Source organism: Pseudophryne corroboree, chromosome 3 (assembly GCF_028390025.1).
Source record: "Pseudophryne corroboree isolate aPseCor3 chromosome 3, aPseCor3.hap2, whole genome shotgun sequence".
In the NCBI taxonomy this organism is placed as follows: domain Eukaryota; kingdom Metazoa; phylum Chordata; class Amphibia; order Anura; family Myobatrachidae; genus Pseudophryne; species Pseudophryne corroboree.
Window position 1 is genome coordinate 455,907,259 of NC_086446.1, and position 24,279 is coordinate 455,931,537.

Below are 24,279 nucleotides of genomic sequence, written 5' to 3' on the forward strand. Positions count from 1 at the left end.
TGTGTGAATGTACACACACTTTGTTTAATGCACAAAGTTATAAAAAATATTGGCTAAAATTATCTTCAGACTGTGTGTATAAGGTGTATATGTAACATAAATGTATTCTGTGCTTAGATTTGGGTCCCATCACCATGATATCTCATTATGGTATGCAATTATTCCAAAATACGGAAAAATCCCATATCCAAAATACCTCTGGTCCCAAGCATTTTGGATAAGGGAGACTCAACCTGTATATGAGCACCATGATCTTTTAAGAAGCAGGGAAGATATGCATCCATTGGCATAACTAGAAATGACTCCAGTAAGGAACCAGCAGGGTTTTTCCTCTGTCCTTAAGATTTGTCCAGACCTGCTGTATCCCTGTATTTCAGCCTTGCTGAGGTATCCTGGATTTGCTGTTTCCCTAAAAAGCAAATAGTAAGATTGCAGACTGCACCCATGTATCCTGGATTTGCGGTTTCCCTAAAAAGCAAATAGTAAGATTGCAGACTGCACCCATGTGTTTCATTGTGCTTCTGCATAGGAGACAAAGAACAATTTAGTGAAAGTTTTGTAGAGAAAAGGAGGATAGATGGATAATTGGAGAAAGTATTGTGGTTGGAAGGCTTGTAATAGCGCAGTATGCTGACAACCGTTGTCCACTAACTATAGGCTGTTTGTCCTAATTGCTGTTTGCAGACAGCCTTGTACTGTGTGTGTGTTTTCTGTAGAAGCACTCTGAGTTCCTCTGATAACTTCTGGTTATTGCAACGTCAGTCTTATCTTATATAGCAAGCCTTGCCTCTCAGATCATATGACAATCACCCAGCCTATCAGTGAAATATTTAGCTGTATTACAAACGGGCCCAATGTGATGGTGGGTAACATTTATTTAGGTTGTGCATTGTGTGTTATACAGTAGATTGATATATAGATAAATTCGTTTTTATGTTATGTAGGATTTTCATGGTCTAATTGCACAACCATTTGTTTAAGGACTACTGTTGGCTCACTTATGTCTTATGCAGCTCTAAGCAATCTGATTGTTTTTTGTGCAAAATACTACTAGTCTTTACATTTTGGCAGCCTGCTAGGTCATAGTTTGTTGCCAACCTAATAGTATTGCGACAGGACTGGGTTCGGTACAGTGCAGTTTATTTGACAACAAAGCTTTGCCTTGGACCTTTAGGTACTACAGCCAGGATATTATTTGATTAGTAGTGTCCTGCTCTGAGAGTGATGATAAAACATAAAAAAAAGTACTGTGACTGGCTAGCTAGAAATATTTGGACATTTTATTTAAACGTCTATATGTACCCAAAACGTGTAAAAACTTACATACCCGAGGCTCCCTTAACTTTTGTCTACTGCAGCATCCTGCATATTTTCCCAGAAGGGGTATTAACCTTCATTTGAGTTCAATGTATGGACCCTCCTGCAACTTGTACTGTGATATAGTTCATTTTACCAGGAAGTAGTACATTAAGTTAAATAAACTCTTCTTTTCAAGTTTATCCTGGATAAAGTACTAAATCAATATTCTTAGTAAGAGGTAGAATAAAACGTATTCTGCTGGTTTACATTTTGCCATCTCTGACACCCCCCACCTACTCGCTCGCTCACTCACTCACTCACTCGCTCACTCACTCTAATTTATCCATATATTTCTCTGTGTCTCTGAGTATAGGACTTGTGTACTTTGTATTGATGTAACAGTGATTGTATTATATGCACTATGCATACCAACATTAGATATGCTCACCTTTAAAGAGCATTGGGAAACTACCAGGGTAGCTTACAAAGTGTTTCAGTTGTGGAAACACAGTTCAAGTTTTTTTAAACAGATGGTATAGAAGAAGCCCAAATGTGTTATACAAAATGTTCCCAGGTATTGCTAATAAATGAAGAAAAATGTGATCCAACCCAACGTACTTGTGAGAATACTCCAAGATCAACATTTCTAGCAGACAATTAAAACAGTGGAAATTGTAGGAGAGGGGGGTACTGTCTGAATCTGGCCTATTCATCTCCAAAACCCATTCAGAATCAAGAAGTAATAAAACATTAAGATAATACTGCCAAAGCAAGTATGTGAATATACTGTAAAATGTCACATCCTGCACCTACTGGTTCAGGAGAAGTGACTTGCATATGGAAATGGAAGATGTTGCTGATTCAACATTGGACAGATGTTCCAAATCCTTTTCAACTTTGTCTGACTCCTTCAATTCCAGTCAGTAAAACAAATCCAATTTATATACTAAAGTCCTGAGGGCTGTCTTTTCTGGCAGAATAGTTTTGATTACCCAGTCTACAATATGGTGTGAAAACATATTAGAGGAGACACCTTTAAAAGGACCCATACAGGCCAGTTCCCGGTGGCCGTAATACCGACACCGGGATCCCAACACTACTTGGAATGCTGGGGGGGGGGGGGGGGGGGTGTTAGGTTTAGGCTGCGGGGAGTGTGTGTGTGTGTGGGGGGGGGGGGGTTAGGGTTAGGCATTCCACCTGATGGGTTAGAGTTAGGCTGCGGGCGGGAAGGGCGGGGGCTTGTTTGTTAGGTATAGCCTGCGGGAAGGGCGGATTGGTTCAGGCGCCACTACGGAAGGTTAGGGTTAGCGTTAGGCTCTGGCCAAACATAGCGGCCAGGAGGAGGGTTTTGTGTTCACACGGATCCTGTTTTGCAGGATCCCGCAGAGCATGATTCGTCAGTGACACACGGGATTTCATTAGAACACAGTGCGGCACTCATACATATCAATGTATGTGTTCACATTGAAATCCCGCCGTCCTGTCATCCGGCCCGACCGCAGCGATCCACCAGTGGTAGGACTGCCACACATGTGTGGGCGCCTTCCGGCCAAGCAGGTCCCGCTGAATGGGACCCGTTTGGCCACAATGTGTGGCCATAGCCTTAAGGGCCCTACACATTGGCCGAGCTGACCGACGGCGGATATGGCCGACAGGCGACCCGGAGGTGGGGGGGGCAGTGACGGGGGGAAGTGAAGTTTCTTCACGTCACCCGGCTCCGTAGCAGTGCAGGCAAATATGGACGAGATTGTCCATATTGGCCTGCATGCACAGCCGACGGGTCACCAGCGATGAACGAGCGCGGGGCCGCGCATCATTCATCGCTTTTGCCTCCACACTCAAAGATATGAACGGTATCTCGTTCATTAATGAACAAGATTGTTCATATCTATGAGTGATGTCGGACAGTGTGTAGGGCCTATTAGGCTGCACGGTAGGGTGGGGAGTAAGTACTTATCTTCAGCTGTCGAGATGCCGCTGTTGGTATTCTGACTGCCTGCATCCCGACTGCCGGTATTCTCTACAGAACCGATAATGATCATCTCTTTTTATTATTCACATAGCTTATCCAAAATCCTATAGATTTCTTAAGGCACAAAAAATGCATGACATATTTGTAGGAGTTTGTTTTGTTTGGTCTACTAAAATGTATACCTCTTGTTTATACTGCTTTGTAAACATTTGTTTTCTTGTAATGTTTCTGTTGATGCTAAATAAAACTAGATAACATAAAAAAAAAAAGCTGGTTCCTTGTACACAGGCGGTCTATGGCAGTTGTCTGCATGGAAAGAAAGGGGTTAAATGTAGCCAATAGCAAAGTTAAATCAAGGGAGTGTATTAATTGAAAACTGCGCTCTGTAGTTAAAGATCAAGCACAGCCGGTATATATCATCTCTAATCATGTTAATTGGCTAAGTAGCAAACAAAATAATCAAACGCATTGAATTGTATCTGTCGACATGCCAATGAGCAGGTATCCGGGGGGGTCAGAGACGCATATTGGTAATGGCAGGGTGTCAGAGGCACACATGGGTAATGGGGCACCCCGTGTCGTTTATTAAAATGTACGTTTTCATTTAATTAAATGCAGCAACACAGTGTGCAAAGGCACGCACCGCTGCTGCGGGGGGGGGGGGGGCACCAGCCAGTGTAGTGCGTTGAGAGAACTATACTGATAAACCATCGCCTCACTGCACTACTGCTAACACCGCTCCTCAGTACTGGCGTGCTTCTTTGCACACTGTGTTGCTGCATTTGGATAAAATAAACTCAACATTTTCCTAAATGACGGGGGTACGTGCCTGAATATGCCTATTCATGCATATATTTGTTGCCGCGTCACTCCCACCACACACGCGATAAAGACGAAACGTGTGCAAGTGAGACTAACAAAGTCTAAGTTTATAGCCCCTCCCGGTCGCACAGGCACTGTATGAGAGGGCTACTTATGCGTCTGACTTGTCCATGTTATGTTTAAGAATTTTAATATTACGACTTCTTCGCACTTTTGTTAAGATATCTGTTTTTGTTTTTTAACAGCATTTTTATTGCTAAAATAAATATTACTCAAATAACTAGTAGATATTAAGACAAACTAGTGAACTAAAAAATAGGATAGGAAAAAAATGTACCATTGAACAAAATTAATCACTCTGCATCATTGAATAAAGCTAATAATCACTCGGCAAGGATGGGTGGGCACTGCTAGTAATAACATAAAAATGAAACCTGCTCACCATGCTCTCTCTCAGCCCTCTGCAGCACGCTGCCTTGTTAGCAGGAAGTGCTTCTGGGACACCGCAGATTCACAAAGCCTCAGTCATATCTCTGGGAAATGCAGTGCCGTTTTATTTGTATAAATGTCCCTAATTGTCCTTCCCTAGTCATTGGAAACACGTATGTAAGATTGGGAAGAAGTTATACAGTTGTGGGTTGACCCACAGCTGTGTCAAAAGAAAAACAAGAAATAAACAAAAATTGAGGACCACTCCCTTCAATTTCAGTTGTTACAATTTTCTCCTAAAACATTATTTCTCTATCGTCCTAGTGGATGCTGGGGTTCCTGAAAGGACCATGGGGAATAGCGGCTCCGCAGGAGACAGGGCACAAAAAGTAAAGCTTTAGGATCAGGTGGTGTGCACTGGCTCCTCCCCCTATGACCCTCCTCCAAGCCTCAGTTAGATTTTTGTGCCCGGCCGAGAAGGGTGCAATCTAGGTGGCTCTCCTAAAGAGCTGCTTAGAAAAGTTTAGCTTAGGTTTTTTATTTTACAGTGAGTCCTGCTGGCAACAGGATCACTGCAACGAGGGACTTAGGGGAGAAGAAGTGAACTCACCTGCGTGCAGGATGGATTGGCTTCTTGGCTACTGGACATTAGCTCCAGAGGGACGATCACAGGTACAGCCTGGATGGTCACCGGAGCCTCGCCGCCGGCCCCCTTGCAGATGCTGAAACGAGAAGAGGTCCAGAATCGGCGGCAGAAGACTCCTCAGTCTTCTTAAGGTAGCGCACAGCACTGCAGCTGTGCGCCATTTTCCTCTCAGCACACTTCACACGGCAGTCACTGAGGGTGCAGGGCGCTGGGAGGGGGGCGCCCTGGGAGGCAAATGAAAACCTTTTTTGGCTAAAAATACCTCACATATAGCCTCCGGGGGCTATATGGAGATATTTAACCCCTGCCAGAATCCGTTAAGAGCGGGAGACGAGGCCGCCGAAAAAGGGGCGGGGCCTATCTCCTCAGCACACAGCGCCATTTTCCCTCACAGAAAGGCTGGAGGGAAGGCTCCCAGGCTCTCCCCTGCACTGCACTACAGGAACAGGGTTAAAACAGAGAGGGGGGGCACTAATTTGGCGTTAGAAATATATAAAAAAGATGCTATAAGGGAAAACACTTATATAAGGTTGTCCCTATATAATTATAGCGTTTTTGGTGTGTGCTGGCAAACTCTCCCTCTGTCTCTCCAAAGGGCTAGTAGGTCCTGTCCTCTATCAGAGCATTCCCTGTGTGTGTGCTGTGTGTCGGTACGTGTGTGTCGACATGTATGAGGACGATGTTGGTGAGGAGGCGGAGCAATTGCCTGTAATGGTGATGTCACTCTCTAGGGAGTCGACACCGGAATGGATGGCTTATTTAGGGAATTACGTGATAATGTCAACACGCGCCAAGGTCAGTTGACGACATGAGACGGCCGACAAACAATTAGTACCGGTCCAGACGTCTCAAAAACACCGTCAGGGGTTTTTAAAACGCCCGTTTACTTTAGTCGGTCGACACAGACACAGACAGGGACACTGAATCCAGTGTCGACGGTGAATAAACAAACGTATTCCTTATTAGGGCCACACGTTAAGGGCAATGAAGGAGGTGTTACATATTTCTGATACTACAAGTACCACAAAAGAGGGTATTATGTGGGATGTGAAAAAACTACCGTAGTTTTTCCTGAATCAGATAAATTAAATGAAGTGTGTGATGATGCGTGGGTTCCCCCCGATAGAAAATATGGGCGGTATACCCTTTCCCGCCAGAAGTTAGGGCGCGTTGGGAAACACCCCTTAGGGTGGATAAGGCGCTCACACGCTTATCAGAACAAGTGGCGGTACCGTCTATAGATAGGGCCGTCCTCAAGGAGCCAGCTGACAGGAGGCTGGAAAAATATCATAAAAAGTATATACACACATACTGGTGTTATACTGCGACCAGCGATCGCCTCAGCCTGGATGTGCAGAGCTGGGGTGGCTTGGTCGGATTCCCTGACTAAAAATATTGATACCCTTGACAGGGACAGTATTTTATTGACTATAGAGCATTTAAAGGATGCATTTCTATATATGCGAGATGCACAGAGGGATATTTGCACTCTGGCATCAAGAGTAAGTGCGATGTCCATATCTGCCAGAAGATGTTTATGGACACGACAGTGGTCAGGTGATGCAGATTCCAAACGGCACAAAGGTGTATTGCCGTATAAAGGAAAAGGAGTTATTTGGGGTCGGTCCATCGGACCTGGTGGCCACGGCAACTGCTGGAAAATCCACCGTTTTTACCCTAAGTCACATCTCTGCAGAAAAAGACACCGTCTTTTCAGCTTCAGTCCTTTCGTCCCTATAAGAGTCATATCTGCCCAGGGATAGAGGAAAGGGAAGAAGACTGCAGCAGGCAGCCCATTCCCAGGAACAGAAGCGTTCCACCGCTTCTGACAAGCTCTCAGCATGACGCTGAGACCGTACAGGACCCCTGGATCCTACAAGTAGTATCCCAGGGGTACAGTTTGGAATGTCGAGACGTTTCCCCTGCGCAGGCTCCTGAAGTCTGCTTTACCAAGGTCTCCCTCCGACAAGGAGGCAGTATGGGAAAAAATTCACGAGCTGTATTCCCAGCAGGTGATAATTAAATTACCCCTTCTACAACAAGAAAAGGGGTATTATTCCACACTATATTGTGGTACTGAAGCCAGAAGGCTAGGTGAGACTTATTCTAAATCGAAAAAAATTTGAACACTTACAAAGGTTCAAATCAAGATGGAGTCACTCAGAGCAGTGATAACGAACCAGGATCCATGTCCCAAATTTGCCCTTATCACTAAGGGTACCTCAGGTTCGTGGTACAGAACTGTCACTATCAGTTTCAGACGCTGCCGTTTGGATTGTCTACGGCACCCCGGGTCTTTACCAAGGTAATGGCCGAAATGATGGTTCTTCTTCGAAGAAAAGGCGTCTTAATTATCCCTTACTTGGACGATCTCCTGATAAGGGCAAAGTCCAGGGAACAGTTGGAGGTCGGAGTAGCACTATCTCGGATACTGTTACAACAGCAGGGGTGGATTCTAAATATTCCAAAATCGCAGCTGATCCCGACAACAAGTCTCCTGTGCTTAGGGATGATTCTGGACACAGTCCAGAAAAAGGTGTTTCTCCCGGAAGAGAAAGCCAGGGAGTTATCCGAGCTAGTCAGGAACCTCCTAAAATCAGTGCATCATTGCACAAGGGCCATGGTAAAAAAAATGGTGACTTCCTTCGAAGCAATTCCAGTCGGCAGATTTCATGCAAGAACTTTTCAGTGGGATCTGCTGGACAAATGGTCCGGATCGCATCTTCAGATGCATCAGCGGATAACCCTATATCCAAGGACAAGGGTGTCTCTCCTGTGGTGGTTACAGAGTGCTCATCTTCTAGAGGGCCGCAGATTCGGCATTCAGTTTTGGATGTTGGTGACCACGGAGGCCAGCCCGAGAGGCTGGGGAGCAGTCACACAAGGAAAAAATTTCCAGGGAGTGTGATCAAGTCTGGAGATTTTTCTCCACATAAATATAGCTAAGGGTAAATTTATAATGCTCTAAGCTTAGCAAGACCTCTGCTTCAAGCTCAGCCGGTATTGATCCAGTGGGATAAAACATCACGGCAGTCGCCCACGTAAATAGACAGGGCGGCACAAGAAGCAGGAGGGCAGTGGCAAAAACTGCAAGGACTTTTCGCTGGGCGGAAAATCATGTGATAGCACTGTCAGCAGTGTTTCATTCCGGGAATGGAAACTGGGAAGCAGACTTCCTCAGTAGGCACGACCTCCACCCGGCAGAGTGGGAACTTCATGGGGAAGTTTTCCACATAATTGTAAACCGTTGGGAATTACCAAAGGTGGACATGATGGCGTCCCGTCTGAACAAAAAACGGGACAGGTATTGCGCCAGGTTAAGAGACCCTCAGGCAATAGCTGTGGACGGTCTGGTAACACCGTGGGTGTACCAGTCGGTGTATGTGTTCCATCCTCTGCTTTTCATACCTAAGGTACTGAGAATTATAAGACGTAGAGGAGTAAGAACTATACTCATGGCTCCGGATTGGCCAAGAAGGACTTGGTACCCGGAACTTCAAGAGATGCTCACAGAGGACTTATGGCCTCTGCCGCTAAGAAGGGACTTGTTCCAGCAAGTACCATGTCTGTTCCAAGACTTACCGCAGCTGCGTTTGACGGCATGGCAGTGGAACGCCGGATCCTAAGGGAAAAGGCATTCAGGAAGAGGTCATTCCTACCCTGGTCAAAGCCAGAAAGGAGGTGACCGCACAACATTATCACCACATGTGGCGAAAATATGTTGCGTGGTGTGAGGCCAGGAAGGCCCCACGAAGAAATTTCAACTCGGTCGATTCCTGCATTTCCTGCAAACAGGAGTGTCTATGGGCCTCAAATTGGGGTCCATTAAGGTTCAAATTTCGGCCCTGTCGATTTTTCTTCCAGAAAGAATTGGCTTCAGTTCCTGAAGTCCAGAAGTTTGTCAAGGGAGTATTGCATATACAACCCCCTTTTGTGCCTCCAGTGGCACTGTGGGATCTCAACGTAGTTCTGGGATTCCTCAAAACACATTGGTTTAAAACCAGTCAAATCTGTGGATTTGAAGCATCTCACATGAAAAGTGAACATGCTCTTGGACCTGGCCTGGACCAGGCGAGTGTCAAATTGGTGGTTTTTTTCTCAAAAAAGCCCATATCTGTTTGTCCATTCGGACAGGGCAGAGCTGCGGACTCGTCCCCAGTTCTCTCCCTAAGGTGGTGTCAGTGTTTCACCTGAACCAGCTTATTGTGGTGTCTTGCGCCTACTAGGGGCTTGGAGGACTCCAAGTTGCTAGATGTGGTCAGGGCCCTGAAAATATAGGTTCCAGGACGGCTGGAGTCAGGAAAACTGACTTGCTGTTATCCTGTATGCACCCAACAAACTGGGTGCTCTTGCTTTTAAGCAGACTTTTGCTAGTTGGATGTGTAATACAATTCAGCTTGCACATTCTGTGGCAGGCCTGCCACAGCCAAAATATGTAAATGCCCATTCCACAAGGAAGGTGGGCTCATCTTGGGCGGCTGCCCGAGGGGTCTCGGCTTTAAAACTTTGCCGAGCGGCTATTTAGTCAGGGGCAAACACGTTTGTAAAATCCTACAAATTTGATACCCTGGCTAAGGAGGACCTGGAGTTCTCTCATTCGGTGCTGCAGAGTCATCCGCACTCTCCCGCCCGTTTGGGAGCTTTGGTATAATCCCCATGGTCCTTTCAGGAACCCCAGCATCCACTAGGACGATAGAGAAAATAAGAATTTACTTACCGATAATTCTATTTCTCGGAGTCCGTAGTGGATGCTGGGCGCCCATCCCAAGTGCGGATTATCTGCATTACTTGTACATAGTTACAAAAATCGGGTTATTATTGTTGTGAGCCATCTTTTCAGAGGCTCCGCTGTTATCATACTGTTAACTGGGTTCAGATCACAGGTTGTACAGTGTGATTGGTGTGGCTGGTATGAGTCTTACCCGGGATTCATAAATCCTTCCTTATTGTGTACGCTCGTCCGGGCACAGTACCTAACTGAGGCTTGGAGGAGGGTCATAGGGGGAGGAGCCAGTGCACACCACCTGATCCTAAAGCTTTACTTTTTGTGCCCTGTCTCCTGCGGAGCCGCTATTCCCCATGGTCCTTTCAGGAACCCCAGCATCCACTACGGACTCCGAGAAATAGAATTATCGGTAAGTAAATTCTTATTTTTATATCTGGTACAGAGTTGAAGGGGATCAGTATGAAATACCTACAATCAAAATCCGGACAGTCAAAATCCCGACAAGGTCAAAATACCTACATTTAAAATGTCGACACAAGTTTTTAATTGTTTTTTGGGGTGTATGTTGACATGGACACTGTATAAGTGTACCGCGTCCCCTCGCATGGCTCACGCGCTCGCCATGCTTCAAGCACACTATTATATTCTCCCTCCAGGTCCACTGGGATGGTAAAGTATGAACAAGTCTGTTTCAATTAAACTCATGAAAATCTCATGTCGACTTTTTGACCTGTCGACATTTTAAATGTCCGTATTTTGACCTTGTTGGGATATTGACCGTCGGTCAATGGTAGTCGGGATTTTGTCCGTCAGGATTTTGATTATAGGTAAATTGACAGCATCCCAGTTGAAGTGCACTGGTTTGTGGAGAGCAATATGAGTTTCCACTGTGCATGCTCTGAAATTGGGTGCATGGAAGTACAAGTGATAGGCTTTCCACTGTGCATGCTCTGAAATTGGGTGCATGGAAGTACAAGTGATAGGCTTTCCACTGTGCATGCTCTGAAATTGGGTGCATGGAAGTACAAGTGATAGGCTTTCCACTGTGCATGCTCTGAAATTGGGTGCATGGAAGTACAAGTGATAGTCTTTCCACTGTGCATGCTCTGAAATTGGGTGCATGGAAGTACAAGTGATAGGCTTTCCACTGTGCATGCTCTGAAATTGGGTGCATGGAAGTACAAGTGATAGGCTTTCCACTGTGCATGCTCTGAAATTGGGTGCATGGAAGTACAAGTGATAGTCTTACACTTTTTGATCACACCTATACTTGCAACAGTTTGTCGCTGGACATTCTCACATAGGTACAGTCTAGTGAGGGCTACGCAGAGATTGAGGTGAGAGATATATTTAGTGACGTATCTTTTGTACCTATTATACTGTGGGTGCAAGTCCGTATTCATGATGATAATTAGTAGCAATCCAGATACATGAAAAGATGTGGCCACATCTCAAGATACGTACCACCCTCTACATAAGCGGATATTCACTGTTTTTCATGCTTGCTTCTTTGGTGCAAAATAAGCCCAATCTAGTGAGGGGAACTTGTGTGTTAAGGTTTGTTATTACATTGCTCAAAGTACTACTATATGTACATTTTTCTGCTAACGTGCAAATAGAAGGTGCAAAATGCTTTATATTCATCCACTTTTTACTCTTCCACCAACTGGTGCATACTTTTACATTTCCATGTGATTTCCGTAACGTTGGGTGCACTTAAGATAAGTAGGTGCTGTGAACTTACACTTTTGCATTGCCGTACAATGACTGACTACTTGGCAGACTTGCTTTGCGGAAATGCCCTGCGTGGAATAAATGATTCAAATACTAAGCCTAGGTTAATGATATCACCGTAACTCAAATGCCTACAGTCTCAGCTCTTTGATCTGTCCTGTGTCCCTCCAGGACTCAGTGGGAGAAGCATTATCTGTTTGTTTTGGAGTGAGTTTGTAACAGTTGCAGTACGATGACATATTAACACTGAGAAATGTATTTAACTGTCATGGTTCATATCTGAAAATGTAAGTTTGGAGTTCAGATGTCCTTTTACCCTACCAGAGACGTTTATCACTAGTGATTAGGTTGTCATGAAGAATGAACTTACTCTTTCTAGCGAATATCATTGTTGACAATTAATCCATTTGCCAAATATGACTTTCTTTACTTACAGGGCTCACATATAACATTTTCTTCATTTCCTGCAGGCCGCGAGTGAGTTTCCCTCAGATTAGTGACGTGTGGGGTGGCAGGAGAGTTGGGACATCGGTGCTGCGCCAGGTGGCATTGAAAAGACTAAAGCAGCAGAGGAGGGGTCAATCCCCCGTGTAGAAAACCCCCTCAGGAAAGGGACGCTGCGGTAGCCATGGAAGCCATAGCAAAATATGACTTTAAAGCCACAGCCGACGACGAGCTTAGCTTCAAACGAGGTGATATTTTAAAGGTGAGCGGAAGCACCAGGCATTTGTTTATGTATATAGAGAGGATTCTCTTTACACTGTTGTGCTAGTTACTGTTTACTTTGCTGTGTTTTTGTTTAAAATAATGTAATCTTCCCATGCATTGTGATTATGAACTAGTCAGTCCACTTCTACTTTTTGTCTGTTTCATTAATCACATCGGTCTGTCTGTTCTTGTGCTTCCTTTATCAAACACTTTTGTATTGTCTGAAAAAACTTCTTTAAACCACATACTGTACACCGTAACTTCCTGCTCCAGCTGTCTACTGCCTGTCATGCATTTGTTATTGCTATACATAATCAGACACTTTTCCTGGATTGTATACTGTTATTAAGCATTTACCACTCTTAGGGGGGAATTCAAATGTTTGAAAGTTTGTTGGGTGTCTATTGGGAAAAAACATACACCCAACTAACTTTTCAAACAACTGAATATTCCCCTTACTATGTTCAAACAACGTTCCTTTTGTGAACACAGACATAGCTACTGTTCATTCTCCAAGGTTTTTTTAAATTCAATATTTTTTATTGAAGTTTTCAATTTTGCTTTAACATTTCACACAAACAACACACATACATTATCCACACCCAACATGTGTGGAGACAGCAGTACATGTATGCAGTCTATAATGCATTTAGTAAACATTATTACTCATAGAACATATAGTCACAAAGCAACGGTGTCTTAGTTCAACACATCCTAAGCATAACAGTTCCCTTAAACTTATAAGCATAGCAGAATTGGCACATTATGTTACATATATCATAGCAAGGCAAGACCGGCCGCGGGGGCGCCCCCCCCCCGCACAACATCCCAGACTGATACACGAGGAAGAATACGGGTTTAGCTATATCTCTCTTTGTAATATTTAGAGTCCATCCATCTGCCCCATATTGTGGACCATTTCCTCTCCACCTTCCTAGCCAGAAACACAAATTTTTCATGCGCAATTGTTTCGTTGACCAGGGATATCCACGCCCTAGATGTCGGGGCCACACTGGCCAGCCATAGCCGGGCAATACAGACCCTAGCTATAGCGCATAAGTTAATAACATATCGCCTACTAGATGGGTCTAAGGCTTCCTCGTCCACAATCAGCAGTGTACAAAGCGCAGGAGTACATACGAAGGAGGGAATACCTGTGTCACACAGGATCCGTATAACCGCCGTCCAAAACACAGACATGCCAGGACACAACCACAGTAAGTGCCAGAAATCTGCATCCACGACTCCACATCTAGGGCATTGCGAGTTGTGAGCACCCCCGATATGTGCTAATCTCACCGGGGTCATATACACCCTGTGTAGAATGTATAGTTGTATTTGCTGGTATCTAACAGAGGAAGTGGAGATCCGATGGGCTCCCATAGCAGTATTCCATGCATCATCCGATAGCGTACCCACATCTGATTCCCATCTACCCCGAAGAGCCGTAAGAGGGTCACCGTGGTGCATTTGCAGGATACGACCATATATCCTAGAGACTAAGTGTCCCGAGTCTAGCGTTTGCAACATTGTTTTAAGCGGGGAGTCAGCTAAGACTGGAGGGCCATTTGGGAACTGGGCTGCCAGTGCATGTCTCAACCGTAGGAATTGAAAAAAGAACCTTGAGGGAATGTTGTGTGCGTGTTGAAGTTGTTGGAATGAGTTAAGAATCCCATCACTATATACATGGCCCAAAGATGATACTCCCCATCTTCCCCAAACCTCTCGGACCTGAAGAGGACACAGTTCCGGTAACCCATATATGTTATCCAGAGGGGTGTCAGGGTCAACGCCATGGCCGCGCATCACTGAGTGCACCATTTTCCACACCAGGAGGGCTTGCTTAATAAGCGGTATTGTGGACATTTTAACGCTACCACAGAGAAGTAGCTGTAATGGGGAGCCCCCCGGGTAGTCGTGATGCAGCATCAGTGAATGCAAAGCCCGGGGGTTTGAGATCATCAACCCACTCCCATACATGTATCAGTTGCGCCGCGTAGTAGTAGAAACGGAAATTGGGGAGGGCCAGACCCCCCATTTCACGTGTTCTGGTCATGGTATCTAGTTTTAAGCGTGCTCGTTTACTGGCCCACACCAGGGAGGAAAGCAACCCGTCTATTTGTTTAAAAATCTTCTGTGGAATATAGACAGGAGATTGCTGTAGGACATAGAGAAGCTTGGGCTGGAAGACCATTTTAACCATATTAACCCTCCCTGTGACTGTTGAGGGCAACTTACCCCACGTCTGCACCCGGCCGCGGAGATACACTATTTGAGGAGTAATATTAAGAGAAGAGAATTTTTGAGGGTTATTAGACACCCAAATACCCAAATATTTGAATGATTCCACCCACTTCAATGGAAGAACCACCAACGGGGAGGCAGGGACTTCGCCCTTAAGTGGGATAATAGAGGATTTCTCCCAGTTTATCAGTAAACCAGAGTATCGCCCGAACCCATCAATAATTTCCAAGATCCTAGGCATAGACTCAGCATAGCGATCCACAAACATCAGGATGTCATCAGCATATAGGGCCACTCTGTCTTCCCGAGCACCCACTTTAAGTCCATAAATACCCGCATCTGTTCTCAGAAGACATGCAAGGGGTTCAATGGCCATAGCAAACAGGGTAGGGGACAAGGGGCAACCCTGTCGCGTGCCTCTAGATAAGGGAAAGGAGTGAGATACGAAACTATTGACCGCCACCCTTGCCGAGGGAGAGGAGTACATCAGTCGAACATATTTAATAAATTTCGGGCCGATACCAAATCTACGCATAACTTCCCATAAATATTCCCAATCCACAGAGTCAAAAGCCTTAGCGGCATCCAGCGTAACGATAATGGAGGAGGAAGGGTTCGCCCGGGGGATTTGTAGGTGGGTAAACAGACGTCTGAGATTAATGGAGGTCGATTTATTAGGCATAAATCCCGTCTGATCTGGGTGTATAATGTGGGAAATAACTGTATTTAATCTGCCAGCCAATATCTTAGCCAAAATTTTAATGTCAGTGGGTAGGAGGGATATAGGACGGTAGGACTCCACTTTCTTAAGATCCTTGTCAGGTTTAGGGAGAACCACAATCACTGCCTCCGCCATAGACGGGGGAAGAGATTCCTGTGTAAAAATCTGGCCATATAACTCAAGTAGGCGGGGGACAAAAAAATCCAAGTTATGCTTATAGACCTCGGAGGGTATTCCATCCAAGCCCGGGGCTTTACCACTAGGGGAGGCCTCAATCGCTGCTCTAACTTCATCGGGGGAAATAGGCGCCTCCAAAAGGTCACAAGCCTCCCCGGACAAGGTGGGGAAGCAGACCCCGTCCAAATAATCATTTAATTGTGATGAGGTACGGTCCAATTTGGATTCATATAAGCGACTATCGAAGGATACAAATTCAGCCGTCATCTGTGGAGTCTGGGTCAGGTGAACACCTTCAGCGCTCACAATCTCTACCACCACACTAGTAGGTCTGTCTCCACGAGCCAGAGAGGCCAGGTATGTCCCCGGCCTGTCCCCCGTAGCGAAAAAGGTATGGGATGAGAAAAGGAGTCTATGCTGAGTCTTTTCCATTAGGTAGTCTCTCCATTCCCTCTGAGCCGACAACCAGCTGACCTGGAACTGATCAAAGAATCCTGCAAGTATTGTAGCTCTGCAGCGACACTCTGGACCTCCAACTCAGCCTCCCTTCTCCTATAGAAGGATTTTAACTTAGACACCCGTTTAATCAAACTCCCCCGTAAAAAGGCCTTAAATGTGTCCCATAAGTTAGAGATAGCCTGGTCGGTACTATTCAGCTCAAAGAACTCCAGCCATGCGGCTACCATTTCAGATCCGTCCCCCATGTGAACGAGCCAGAATGGGTTAAATTTCCACACAGCTTGGCCTCTATCGCAATTAAAGGTCAAGGGGGAGTGGTCTGATATACCTCTAGTCTCATATCTAATGTTACCGACGCGGGGAGCCATGTCACTCGAGAGGAGGGCCAGGTCAATCCTAGAGAACGAAGAATGGGAGTGTGAGAAACACGAGTATTGTTTAAGAGAAGGGTGTCTCAGTCTCCACGGATCGACCAGGCCCAACCCCGACACCACGTCTGCAAACCCAGATCTCCCAGGACCTGCAGCAGACGGAGACATGGAGAGCCTATCCATTACCACGTCTAGCACATTATTGAAGTCCCCCAAGCAAATAACAGACACCCCGGGGGATAAGGCCATGAACCCAGCAACCCTCTTAAGTACATCGGGAGAGTACGGAGGGGGCACATAGACTGCTAGCAGGAGGACAGGAACATAAATAAGAATTTACTCACGGGTAATTCTATTTCTCGTAGTCCGTAGTGGATGCTGGGAACTCCGTAAGGACCATGGGGAATAGCGGGCTCCGAAGGAGGCTGGGCACTCTAGAAAGATCTTAGACTACCTGGTGTGCACTGGCTCCTCCCACTATGACCCTCCTCCAAGCCTCAGTTAGGTACTGTGCCCGGACGAGCGTACACAATAAGGAAGGATTTTGAATCCCGGGTAAGACTCATACCAGCCACACCAATCACACCGTACAACTCGTGATATGAAACACAGTTAACAGTATGAAACAATAGAGCCTCTCAACAGATGGCTCAACAATAACCCGATTTAGTTAACAATAACTATGTACAAGTATTGCAGATAAACCGCACTTGGGATGGGCGCCCAGCATCCACTACGGACTACGAGAAATAGAATTACCGGTGAGTAAATTCTTATTTTCTCTAACGTCCTAGTGGATGCTGGGAACTCCGTAAGGACCATGGGGATTATACCAAAGCTCCCAAACGGGCGGGAGAGTGCGGATGACTCTGCAGCACTGAATGAGAGAACTCCAGGTCCTCCTCAGCCAGGGTATCAAATTTGTAGAATTTTGCAAACGTGTTTGCCCCTGACCAAGTAGCTGCTCGGCAAAGTTGTAAAGCCGAGACCTCTCGGGCAGCCGCCCAAGATGAGCCCACCTTCCTTGTGGAATGGGCATTGACAGATTTTGGCTGTGGCAGGCCTGCCACAGTATGTGCAAGCTGAATTGTACTACAAATCCAACGAGCAATAGTCTGCTTAGAAGCAGGAGCACCCAGCTTGTTAGGTGCATATAGGATAAACAGCGAGTCAGATTTTCTGACTAGCCGTTCTGGAAACATATATTTTTAGTGCCCTGACAACGTCTAGCAACTTGGAGTCCTCCAAGTCCCTAGTAGCCTAGGCACCACAATAGGCTGGTTCAGGTGAAACGCTGACACCACCTTTGGGAGAAACTGGGGACGAGTCCTCAATTCTGCCCTATCCATATGGAAAATCAAATAAGGGCTTTTACAAGACAAAGCCGCCAACTTTGATACTCGCCTGGCAGAAGCCAAGGCCAATAACATAACCACCTTCCACGTGAGATATTTCAGATCCACGGTTTTTAGTGGTTCAAACCAATGTGATTTTAAGAAACTCAACACCACGTTGAGATCCCAAGGTGCCACAGGAGGCACAAACGGGGGCTGACTCTGCAGCACTCCTTTTATAAATGTCTGAACTTCAGGTACTGAAGCTAGTTCTTTTTGAAAGAAAATCGACAGAGCCGAGATCTGTACCTTAATGGAACCCAATTTAAGGCCCATAGTCACTCCTGCTTGCAGGAAATGCAGAAATCGACCTAGTTGAAATTCCTCTGTTGGGGCCCTTTCGGCCTCACACCATGCAACATATTTTCGCCATATGCGGTGATAATGAGTTGCTGTAACCTCTTTCCTGGCTTTAGTAAGCGTAGGAATGACTTCCTCCGGAATGCCCTTTTCCTTCAGGATCCGGCGTTCAACCGCCATGCCGACAAACGCAGCCGCGGTAAGTCTTGGAACAGACAGGGCCCCTGCTGCCGCAGGTCCTGTCTGAGTGGCAGAGGCCATGGGTCCTCTGATATAAATTCTTGAAGTTCTGGGTACCAAGCTCTTCTTGGCCATCCACGAGTATCGTTCTTACTCCTCGCCTTCTTATTATTCTCAGTACCTTTGGTATGAGAGGCAGAGGGGAGAACACATAAACCGACTGGTACACCCACGGTGTTACCAGAGCGTCCATAGCTATCGCCTGAGGGTCCCTTGACCCGGTGCAATATCTTTTATAGCTTTTTGTTGAGGCGGGACGCCATCATGTCCACCTGTGGCCTTTCCCAATGGTGTACAATCCTATTGGAAGACTTCTGGAGGAAGTCCCCATTCTCCCGGGTGGAGGTCGTGTCTGTTGAGAAGATCTGCTTCCCAGTTGTCCACTCCGGGAATGAACACTGCTGACAGTGCTAACACATGATTTTCCGCCTATCGGAGAATCCTTGTGGCTTCTGCCATCGCCATCCTGCTTCTTGTGCCGCCCTGTTGGTTTACATGGGCGACTGCCGTGATGTTGTCTGATTGGATCAGTACCGGCTGGTTTTGAAGCAGAGGCCTTGCCGGCCTCAGGGCATTGTAAATGGCCCTCAGGTCCAGAATATTTATGTGTAGGGAAATAACCTGACTTGACCAAAGTCCCTGGAAATTTCTTCCCTGTGTGACTGCCTCCCAGCCTCAATGGCTGGAATCCATGGTCACTAGGACCTAGTCCTGTATGCCGAACCTGCGGCCCTCTTGAAGATGGGCACTCTGCAGCCACCACAGTAGAGATACCCTGGTCCTTGGAGACAGGGTTATCAGCCTATGCATCGGAAGATGTGATCCGGACCACTTGTCCAACAGGTCCCTCTGAAAAGTTCTTGTATGGAACCTGCCTAATGGGATTGCTTCGTAGGAAGCTACCATTTTTCCCAGGACTCGCGTGCAATGATGCACCGCTACCTATTTTGGCTTCAGGAGGTCTCTGACTAGAGATGACAACTCCTTGGCTTTCTCCTCCGGGAGAAACACTATTTCTGGTTTATGTCCAGAACCATCCCCAGGAACAGTAGACGTGTCATAGGAACCAGCTGTGACTTTGGACTGTTTAGAATCCAACCATGCTGTTGTAGCACTTTCCAAAATAGTGCTACCCCGACTACCAACTGCTCCTTGGACCTCACCCTTATAACGAGATTGTCCAAGTACGGGATAATTACAACTCCCTTTTTTTGAAGGAGTATCAACATTTCGGCCATTACCTTGATAAAACACCCTCGGTGCCATGTACAGTCCAAACGGCAGTGTCTGGACTTGGTAATGGTAATCCTGTACCACAAATCTGAGGTACTCCTGGCGAGGATGGTAAATGGGGACATGCAGGTAAGCATCCTTGATGTCCCAGGATACCATGTAATCCCCCTCGTCCAGGCTTGGAATAACCGCCCTGAGCGATTCCATCTTGAACTTGAATTTTTGTGTTCAAGGATTTTAAATATAAAATGGGTCACACCGAACCATGCGGTTTCGGTACCCCAACCCGTGTGGAATAGTAACCCCGTCCTTGTTGAAGTAGGGGCACCTTGAGTATTACCTGCTGGGAATACCGCTTATTAATTGCCTCTAGCACAGCCTCCCTGCCTGAGGGAGTTGTCAGCAAGGCATATTTTAGGAAACGGCTGGGGGGAGACATCTCGAATTCCAGCTTGTACCCCTGAAATACTACTTGAAAGAAACAGGGATCCACCTGTGAGCGAGCCCACTAATTGCTGAAATTTTTGAGACGGCCCCCCACCGTACCTGGCTACACCTGTGGAGCACCCGCGTCATGGTGTGGCCTCACAGGAGGCGGGGGAAGAATCTTGATTCTGGGAACAGGCTGACTGGTGCAGCTTTTTTCCCTCTACCCTTGTCTCTGTACAGAAAGGAAGCGCCATTTGACCCGCTTGCTTTTCTGAAGCCGAAAGGACTGTACCTTTGTCTGTGAGGAAACCTGAGGTAAAATTATTTCGTCCCAGCAGTTGCTGAGGATACGAGGTCCCAGAGACCATCCCCAAATAATTCCTCACCCTTATAAGGCTCTCTATGCGCTTTTTAAGTCAGCATCACCTGTCCATTGACAGGTCTCTAATACCCTACTGACAGAATGGACATTACATTTATTTTGGATGCCAGTCGGCAAAATATCCCTCTGTGCATCCCCCATATATAAGACGTCTTTAATATGTTTTTATGTTTGCCAACTAGTATCCCTGTTTGACAGGGTCACCGACCACGCTGCAGCAGCACTATCTGCAGGTCTCAGTCTAGTACCTGAGTGTGTAAATACAGACTTCAGGATAGCCTCCTGTTTTTTATCAACAGGTACCTCTTAAAGTGGCCGTATCCTAAGACGGCAGTGCCACCTTTTTTGACAAACGTGTGAGCGCCTTATCCACCCTAGGGGATATCTCCCAGCGTAACTTATCCACCTGGCGGGAAAGGGTACGCCATCAGTAACTTTTTATAAATTACCAGTTTCTTAACGGGGGAACCCACGCTTTCACACACTTCATTTATTCATCTGATGGGGGAACAAAACACTGCCTGTTTTTTCTCCCCAAACCTAAAACCCATTTTTAGAGGTGCTTGGGTTAAAGTCAGAAATGTATAACACATTTTTTATTGCCGGGATCACGTCACGGATGTTCCTAGTGGATTGTGTATATGTCTCCACCTTGTCGACACTGGAGTCAGACTCCGTGTCGACATCTGTGTCTGCCATCTGAGAGAGCGGGCGTTTTTGAGCCCCTGATGGCCTTTGAGACGCCTGGGCAGGCGCGGGCTGCGAAGCCGGCTGTACCACAGCTGTTACGTCATCCACCCTTTTATGTAAGGAGTTGACACTGTCGGTTAATACCTTTCACCTATCCATCCACTCTGGTGTCGGCCCCACAGGGGGCGACATCACATATATCGGACTCTGTTCTGTCACCATATAAGCCTCCTCATTCAACATGTCGACACAGCCGTACCGACACACCGCAGACACACAGGGAATGCTCTAAACGAGGACAGGACCCGCAAAAGCCCTTTGGGGGGACAGAGTAAGAGTATGCCAGCACACACCAGATCGCTATATATATACAGGGACTAACTGAGTTATGTCCCTAATAGCTTTTATATAATATACTGTATACAGTGCCAATTTTAATGCCCCCCCTCTCTTTTCCCTCTTACTGTACTGTAGAATTGCAGGGAAGAGCCAGGGAGCTTCCCTCCAGCCAAGCTGTGAGGGAAAAATGGCACTAGTGTGCTGAGGAGATAGGCTCCGCCCCTTTTTCGCGGCCTATTCTCCCGTTTTTTATGGAATTCTGGCAGGGGTATTTACCTCATATATAGCCCCTGGGGCCATATATTGAGGTATTTTAGCCAGCCAAGGTGTTTTTATTGCTGCCTCAGGGCGCCCCCCCCAGCGCCCTGCACCCTCAGTGACCGGAGTGTGAAGTGTGTGAGAGGAGCAATGGCGCACAGCTGCAGTGCTGTGCGCTACCTTGGTGAAGACAGAGTCTTCATGCCGCCGATTTTCCGGACCATCTTCTTGCTTCTGGCTCTGTAAGGGGGACGGCGGCGCGGCTCCGGGACCGAACATCAAGGCTGGGCCTGCGGTCGATCCCTCTGGAGCTAATGGTGTCCAGTAGCCTAAGAAGCCCAATCCGGCTGCAAGCAGGCGAGTTCGCTTCTTCTCCCCTTAGTCCCTCGCTGCAGTGAGCCTGTTGCCAGCAGGTCTCACTGAAAATAACAAATTCTAAGACTATAACTTTCTAAGAGCTCAGGAGAGCCCCTAGTGTGCATCCAACCTCGGCCGAGCACGAAATCTAACTGAGGCTTGGAGGAGGGTCATAGTGGGAGGAGCCAGTGCACACCAGGTAGTCTAAGATCTTTCTAGAGTGCCCAGCCTCCTTCGGAGCCCGCTATTCCCCATGGTCCTTACGGAGTTCCCAGCATCCACTAGGACGTTAGAGAAAAATAACCTACATTTCAAAAACACTTATCTCCCCCAAGGATCCGTTTGTATAGATTCCATTACAAAAGGGACGGTCCGCTTAATAAGGACCGAAACCCCGCGTGAGGCGGACGTGTGCATAGAGTGGTATGCCCAACCCACCCAGGGCCTCTTCAGTGATAGAATCCTACTCCCCACCAAGTGTGTTTCCATAAGACAGACAATATCAGCGGCATAGTGTTTGAGCTGTCGGAGTACAAGAGACCTCTTAACTTTATCATTGAGCCCTCTCACATTCCACGACACCACCTTAATCCCCGTCATAGTACAACAAAGATATAATCAGTGCATCGCCCCGCGGCTGGTCAGCCCTGCCACATACAGATTCAGTAACCAGACACCATTGCTTATATTGCACAGTAGTAAACCATGTACTTTCACTACATACATTTCCGCTCAAAAAGTAAATATAACCCAACAACCTCCCCTTCCCCCCTCCCTGTATACCACCCCCAACATGCAGCATACCTGGATCCCAAAACTGAGTGTACATACCTAAAAATTAAAATAAACCAAACTTTATTGCACCATCGGCCAGTGCAAACACTCCTTAATCGGGGCCAATAATGTAATGACTCTCGGGAATACAGAACAACTAGAGAACAGCAAAATTAGGAGGTTGCTCCCAGCCACTAGCCTCTCCCCCCTCGAAAACAAAAAACAAATGATGGGGGATCATAAAGATCCGCCCCCTAGGTCCCTCTAATACCCAAAATAAAAACATACTCTGATATCAGAAAACCACCTATGTCAGGACAAGCATTCAGCAATCCCCCCCCCCCCCAACCTCCCGCACAGAGACCGATAATATAACAGGGAGAAAAGAGAGCAAAAAACCCCAAGGTATAATCATACACAGGACAAGCATTCAGCAATCCCCCCCCCCCCCAACCTCCCGCACAGAGACCGATAATATAACAGGGAGAAAAGAGAGCAAAAAACCCCAAGGTATAATCATACACAAGAACATATCAAGTATATCGTGGCTGACTTAAAGAGTATACATATGTCCTGTCTGAACTGCGGTAACAATGTAGCGGGGGCTAAAGGAAGCATTGACAGCACTCAAACAGGCCCGCATCCTATCGCCTCGCAATATCTAACACATGTATCTAAGACAGACAAAATAATTAGCCATAAAGGGAGAACAGAAGAAAATCAGCTTCCAATATCAGCCGGATAGTCACTAATCCGCAAGGGCACGTCTCGCCGGGAATCGTCTGTCCAGCCACACCATGGCCTCACGAGGGGTCGTGAAAAACTTTGTTTCCCCATCCGCCACTACCCGCAGTCTGGATGGGAATAGCATGGCATACGGCAGGTCAAGTTCACGAAGTCTCCTCTTGACAGGTATAAACTGAGCCCTATCTTTTTGTACATCCACCGCAAAGTCCGGGAATACCGATATTGGTGATCCATTCCATTTCAGAGGGCCCTTAGTACGAGCCAGCCTCAGAATTGTGTCCCGATCACGGTAATGAAGGAACTTAGCAATAAAGGTACGGGGTGGAGCCCCCGGCGGCAGTGGGCGTATTGAAACTCTATGGGCCCGTTCAACAGTGAAATAAGGCGAGAATTCCTCAGATCCGAAAGAATCACTGAGCCATTTTACAAGAAATTCTTCGGGAGCGGAGCCCTCTTCTTTTTCAGGCAGGCCAATGAAGCGGACGTTATTGCGCCGCAGACGCCCCTCCACATCCGTGAGCTTTTTGCGCACATCATTCATCTGGGACTCCAAAGCATCAGTGCGACGACCCAGCGGGCCAACGGTATCTTCAATATTGGAAATACGGGTCTCCGCTTCTCCCACTCTCTCTCTCACCCGCTGGAGGTCCTGATGAATAATGGAGAGGTCGGACTGCACCTGCCCGATTTTGTCAGCCAGGCGCACTTCACTGGCATTTACCGCGTCTAGTACTCTCTGCAGTGCAGCATCCGGAGGGTCAGAGGAGACGGAGCTATAAGCAGGAGATGGGGGCGATGTCTCGGATCTTGTGGTCTCCCCTCTCCGCT

General features: G+C 46.7%; 1 protein-coding gene across 2 annotated transcripts in view; it reads left to right on the plus strand.

Moving 5' to 3' along the window:
• The window catches only part of GRB2 (growth factor receptor bound protein 2), a 121,467-nt gene that overhangs the window by 53,897 nt on the left and 43,291 nt on the right, over positions 1–24,279 (plus strand). For both annotated transcript variants that reach the window (XM_063960632.1, XM_063960633.1), the window contains exon 2: positions 12,099–12,334. In XM_063960632.1, the coding sequence (XP_063816702.1) occupies positions 12,257–12,334 (78 nt within the window). In that variant the 5' untranslated portion in view covers positions 12,099–12,256. The remainder of the gene's footprint in view (positions 1–12,098; positions 12,335–24,279) is intronic.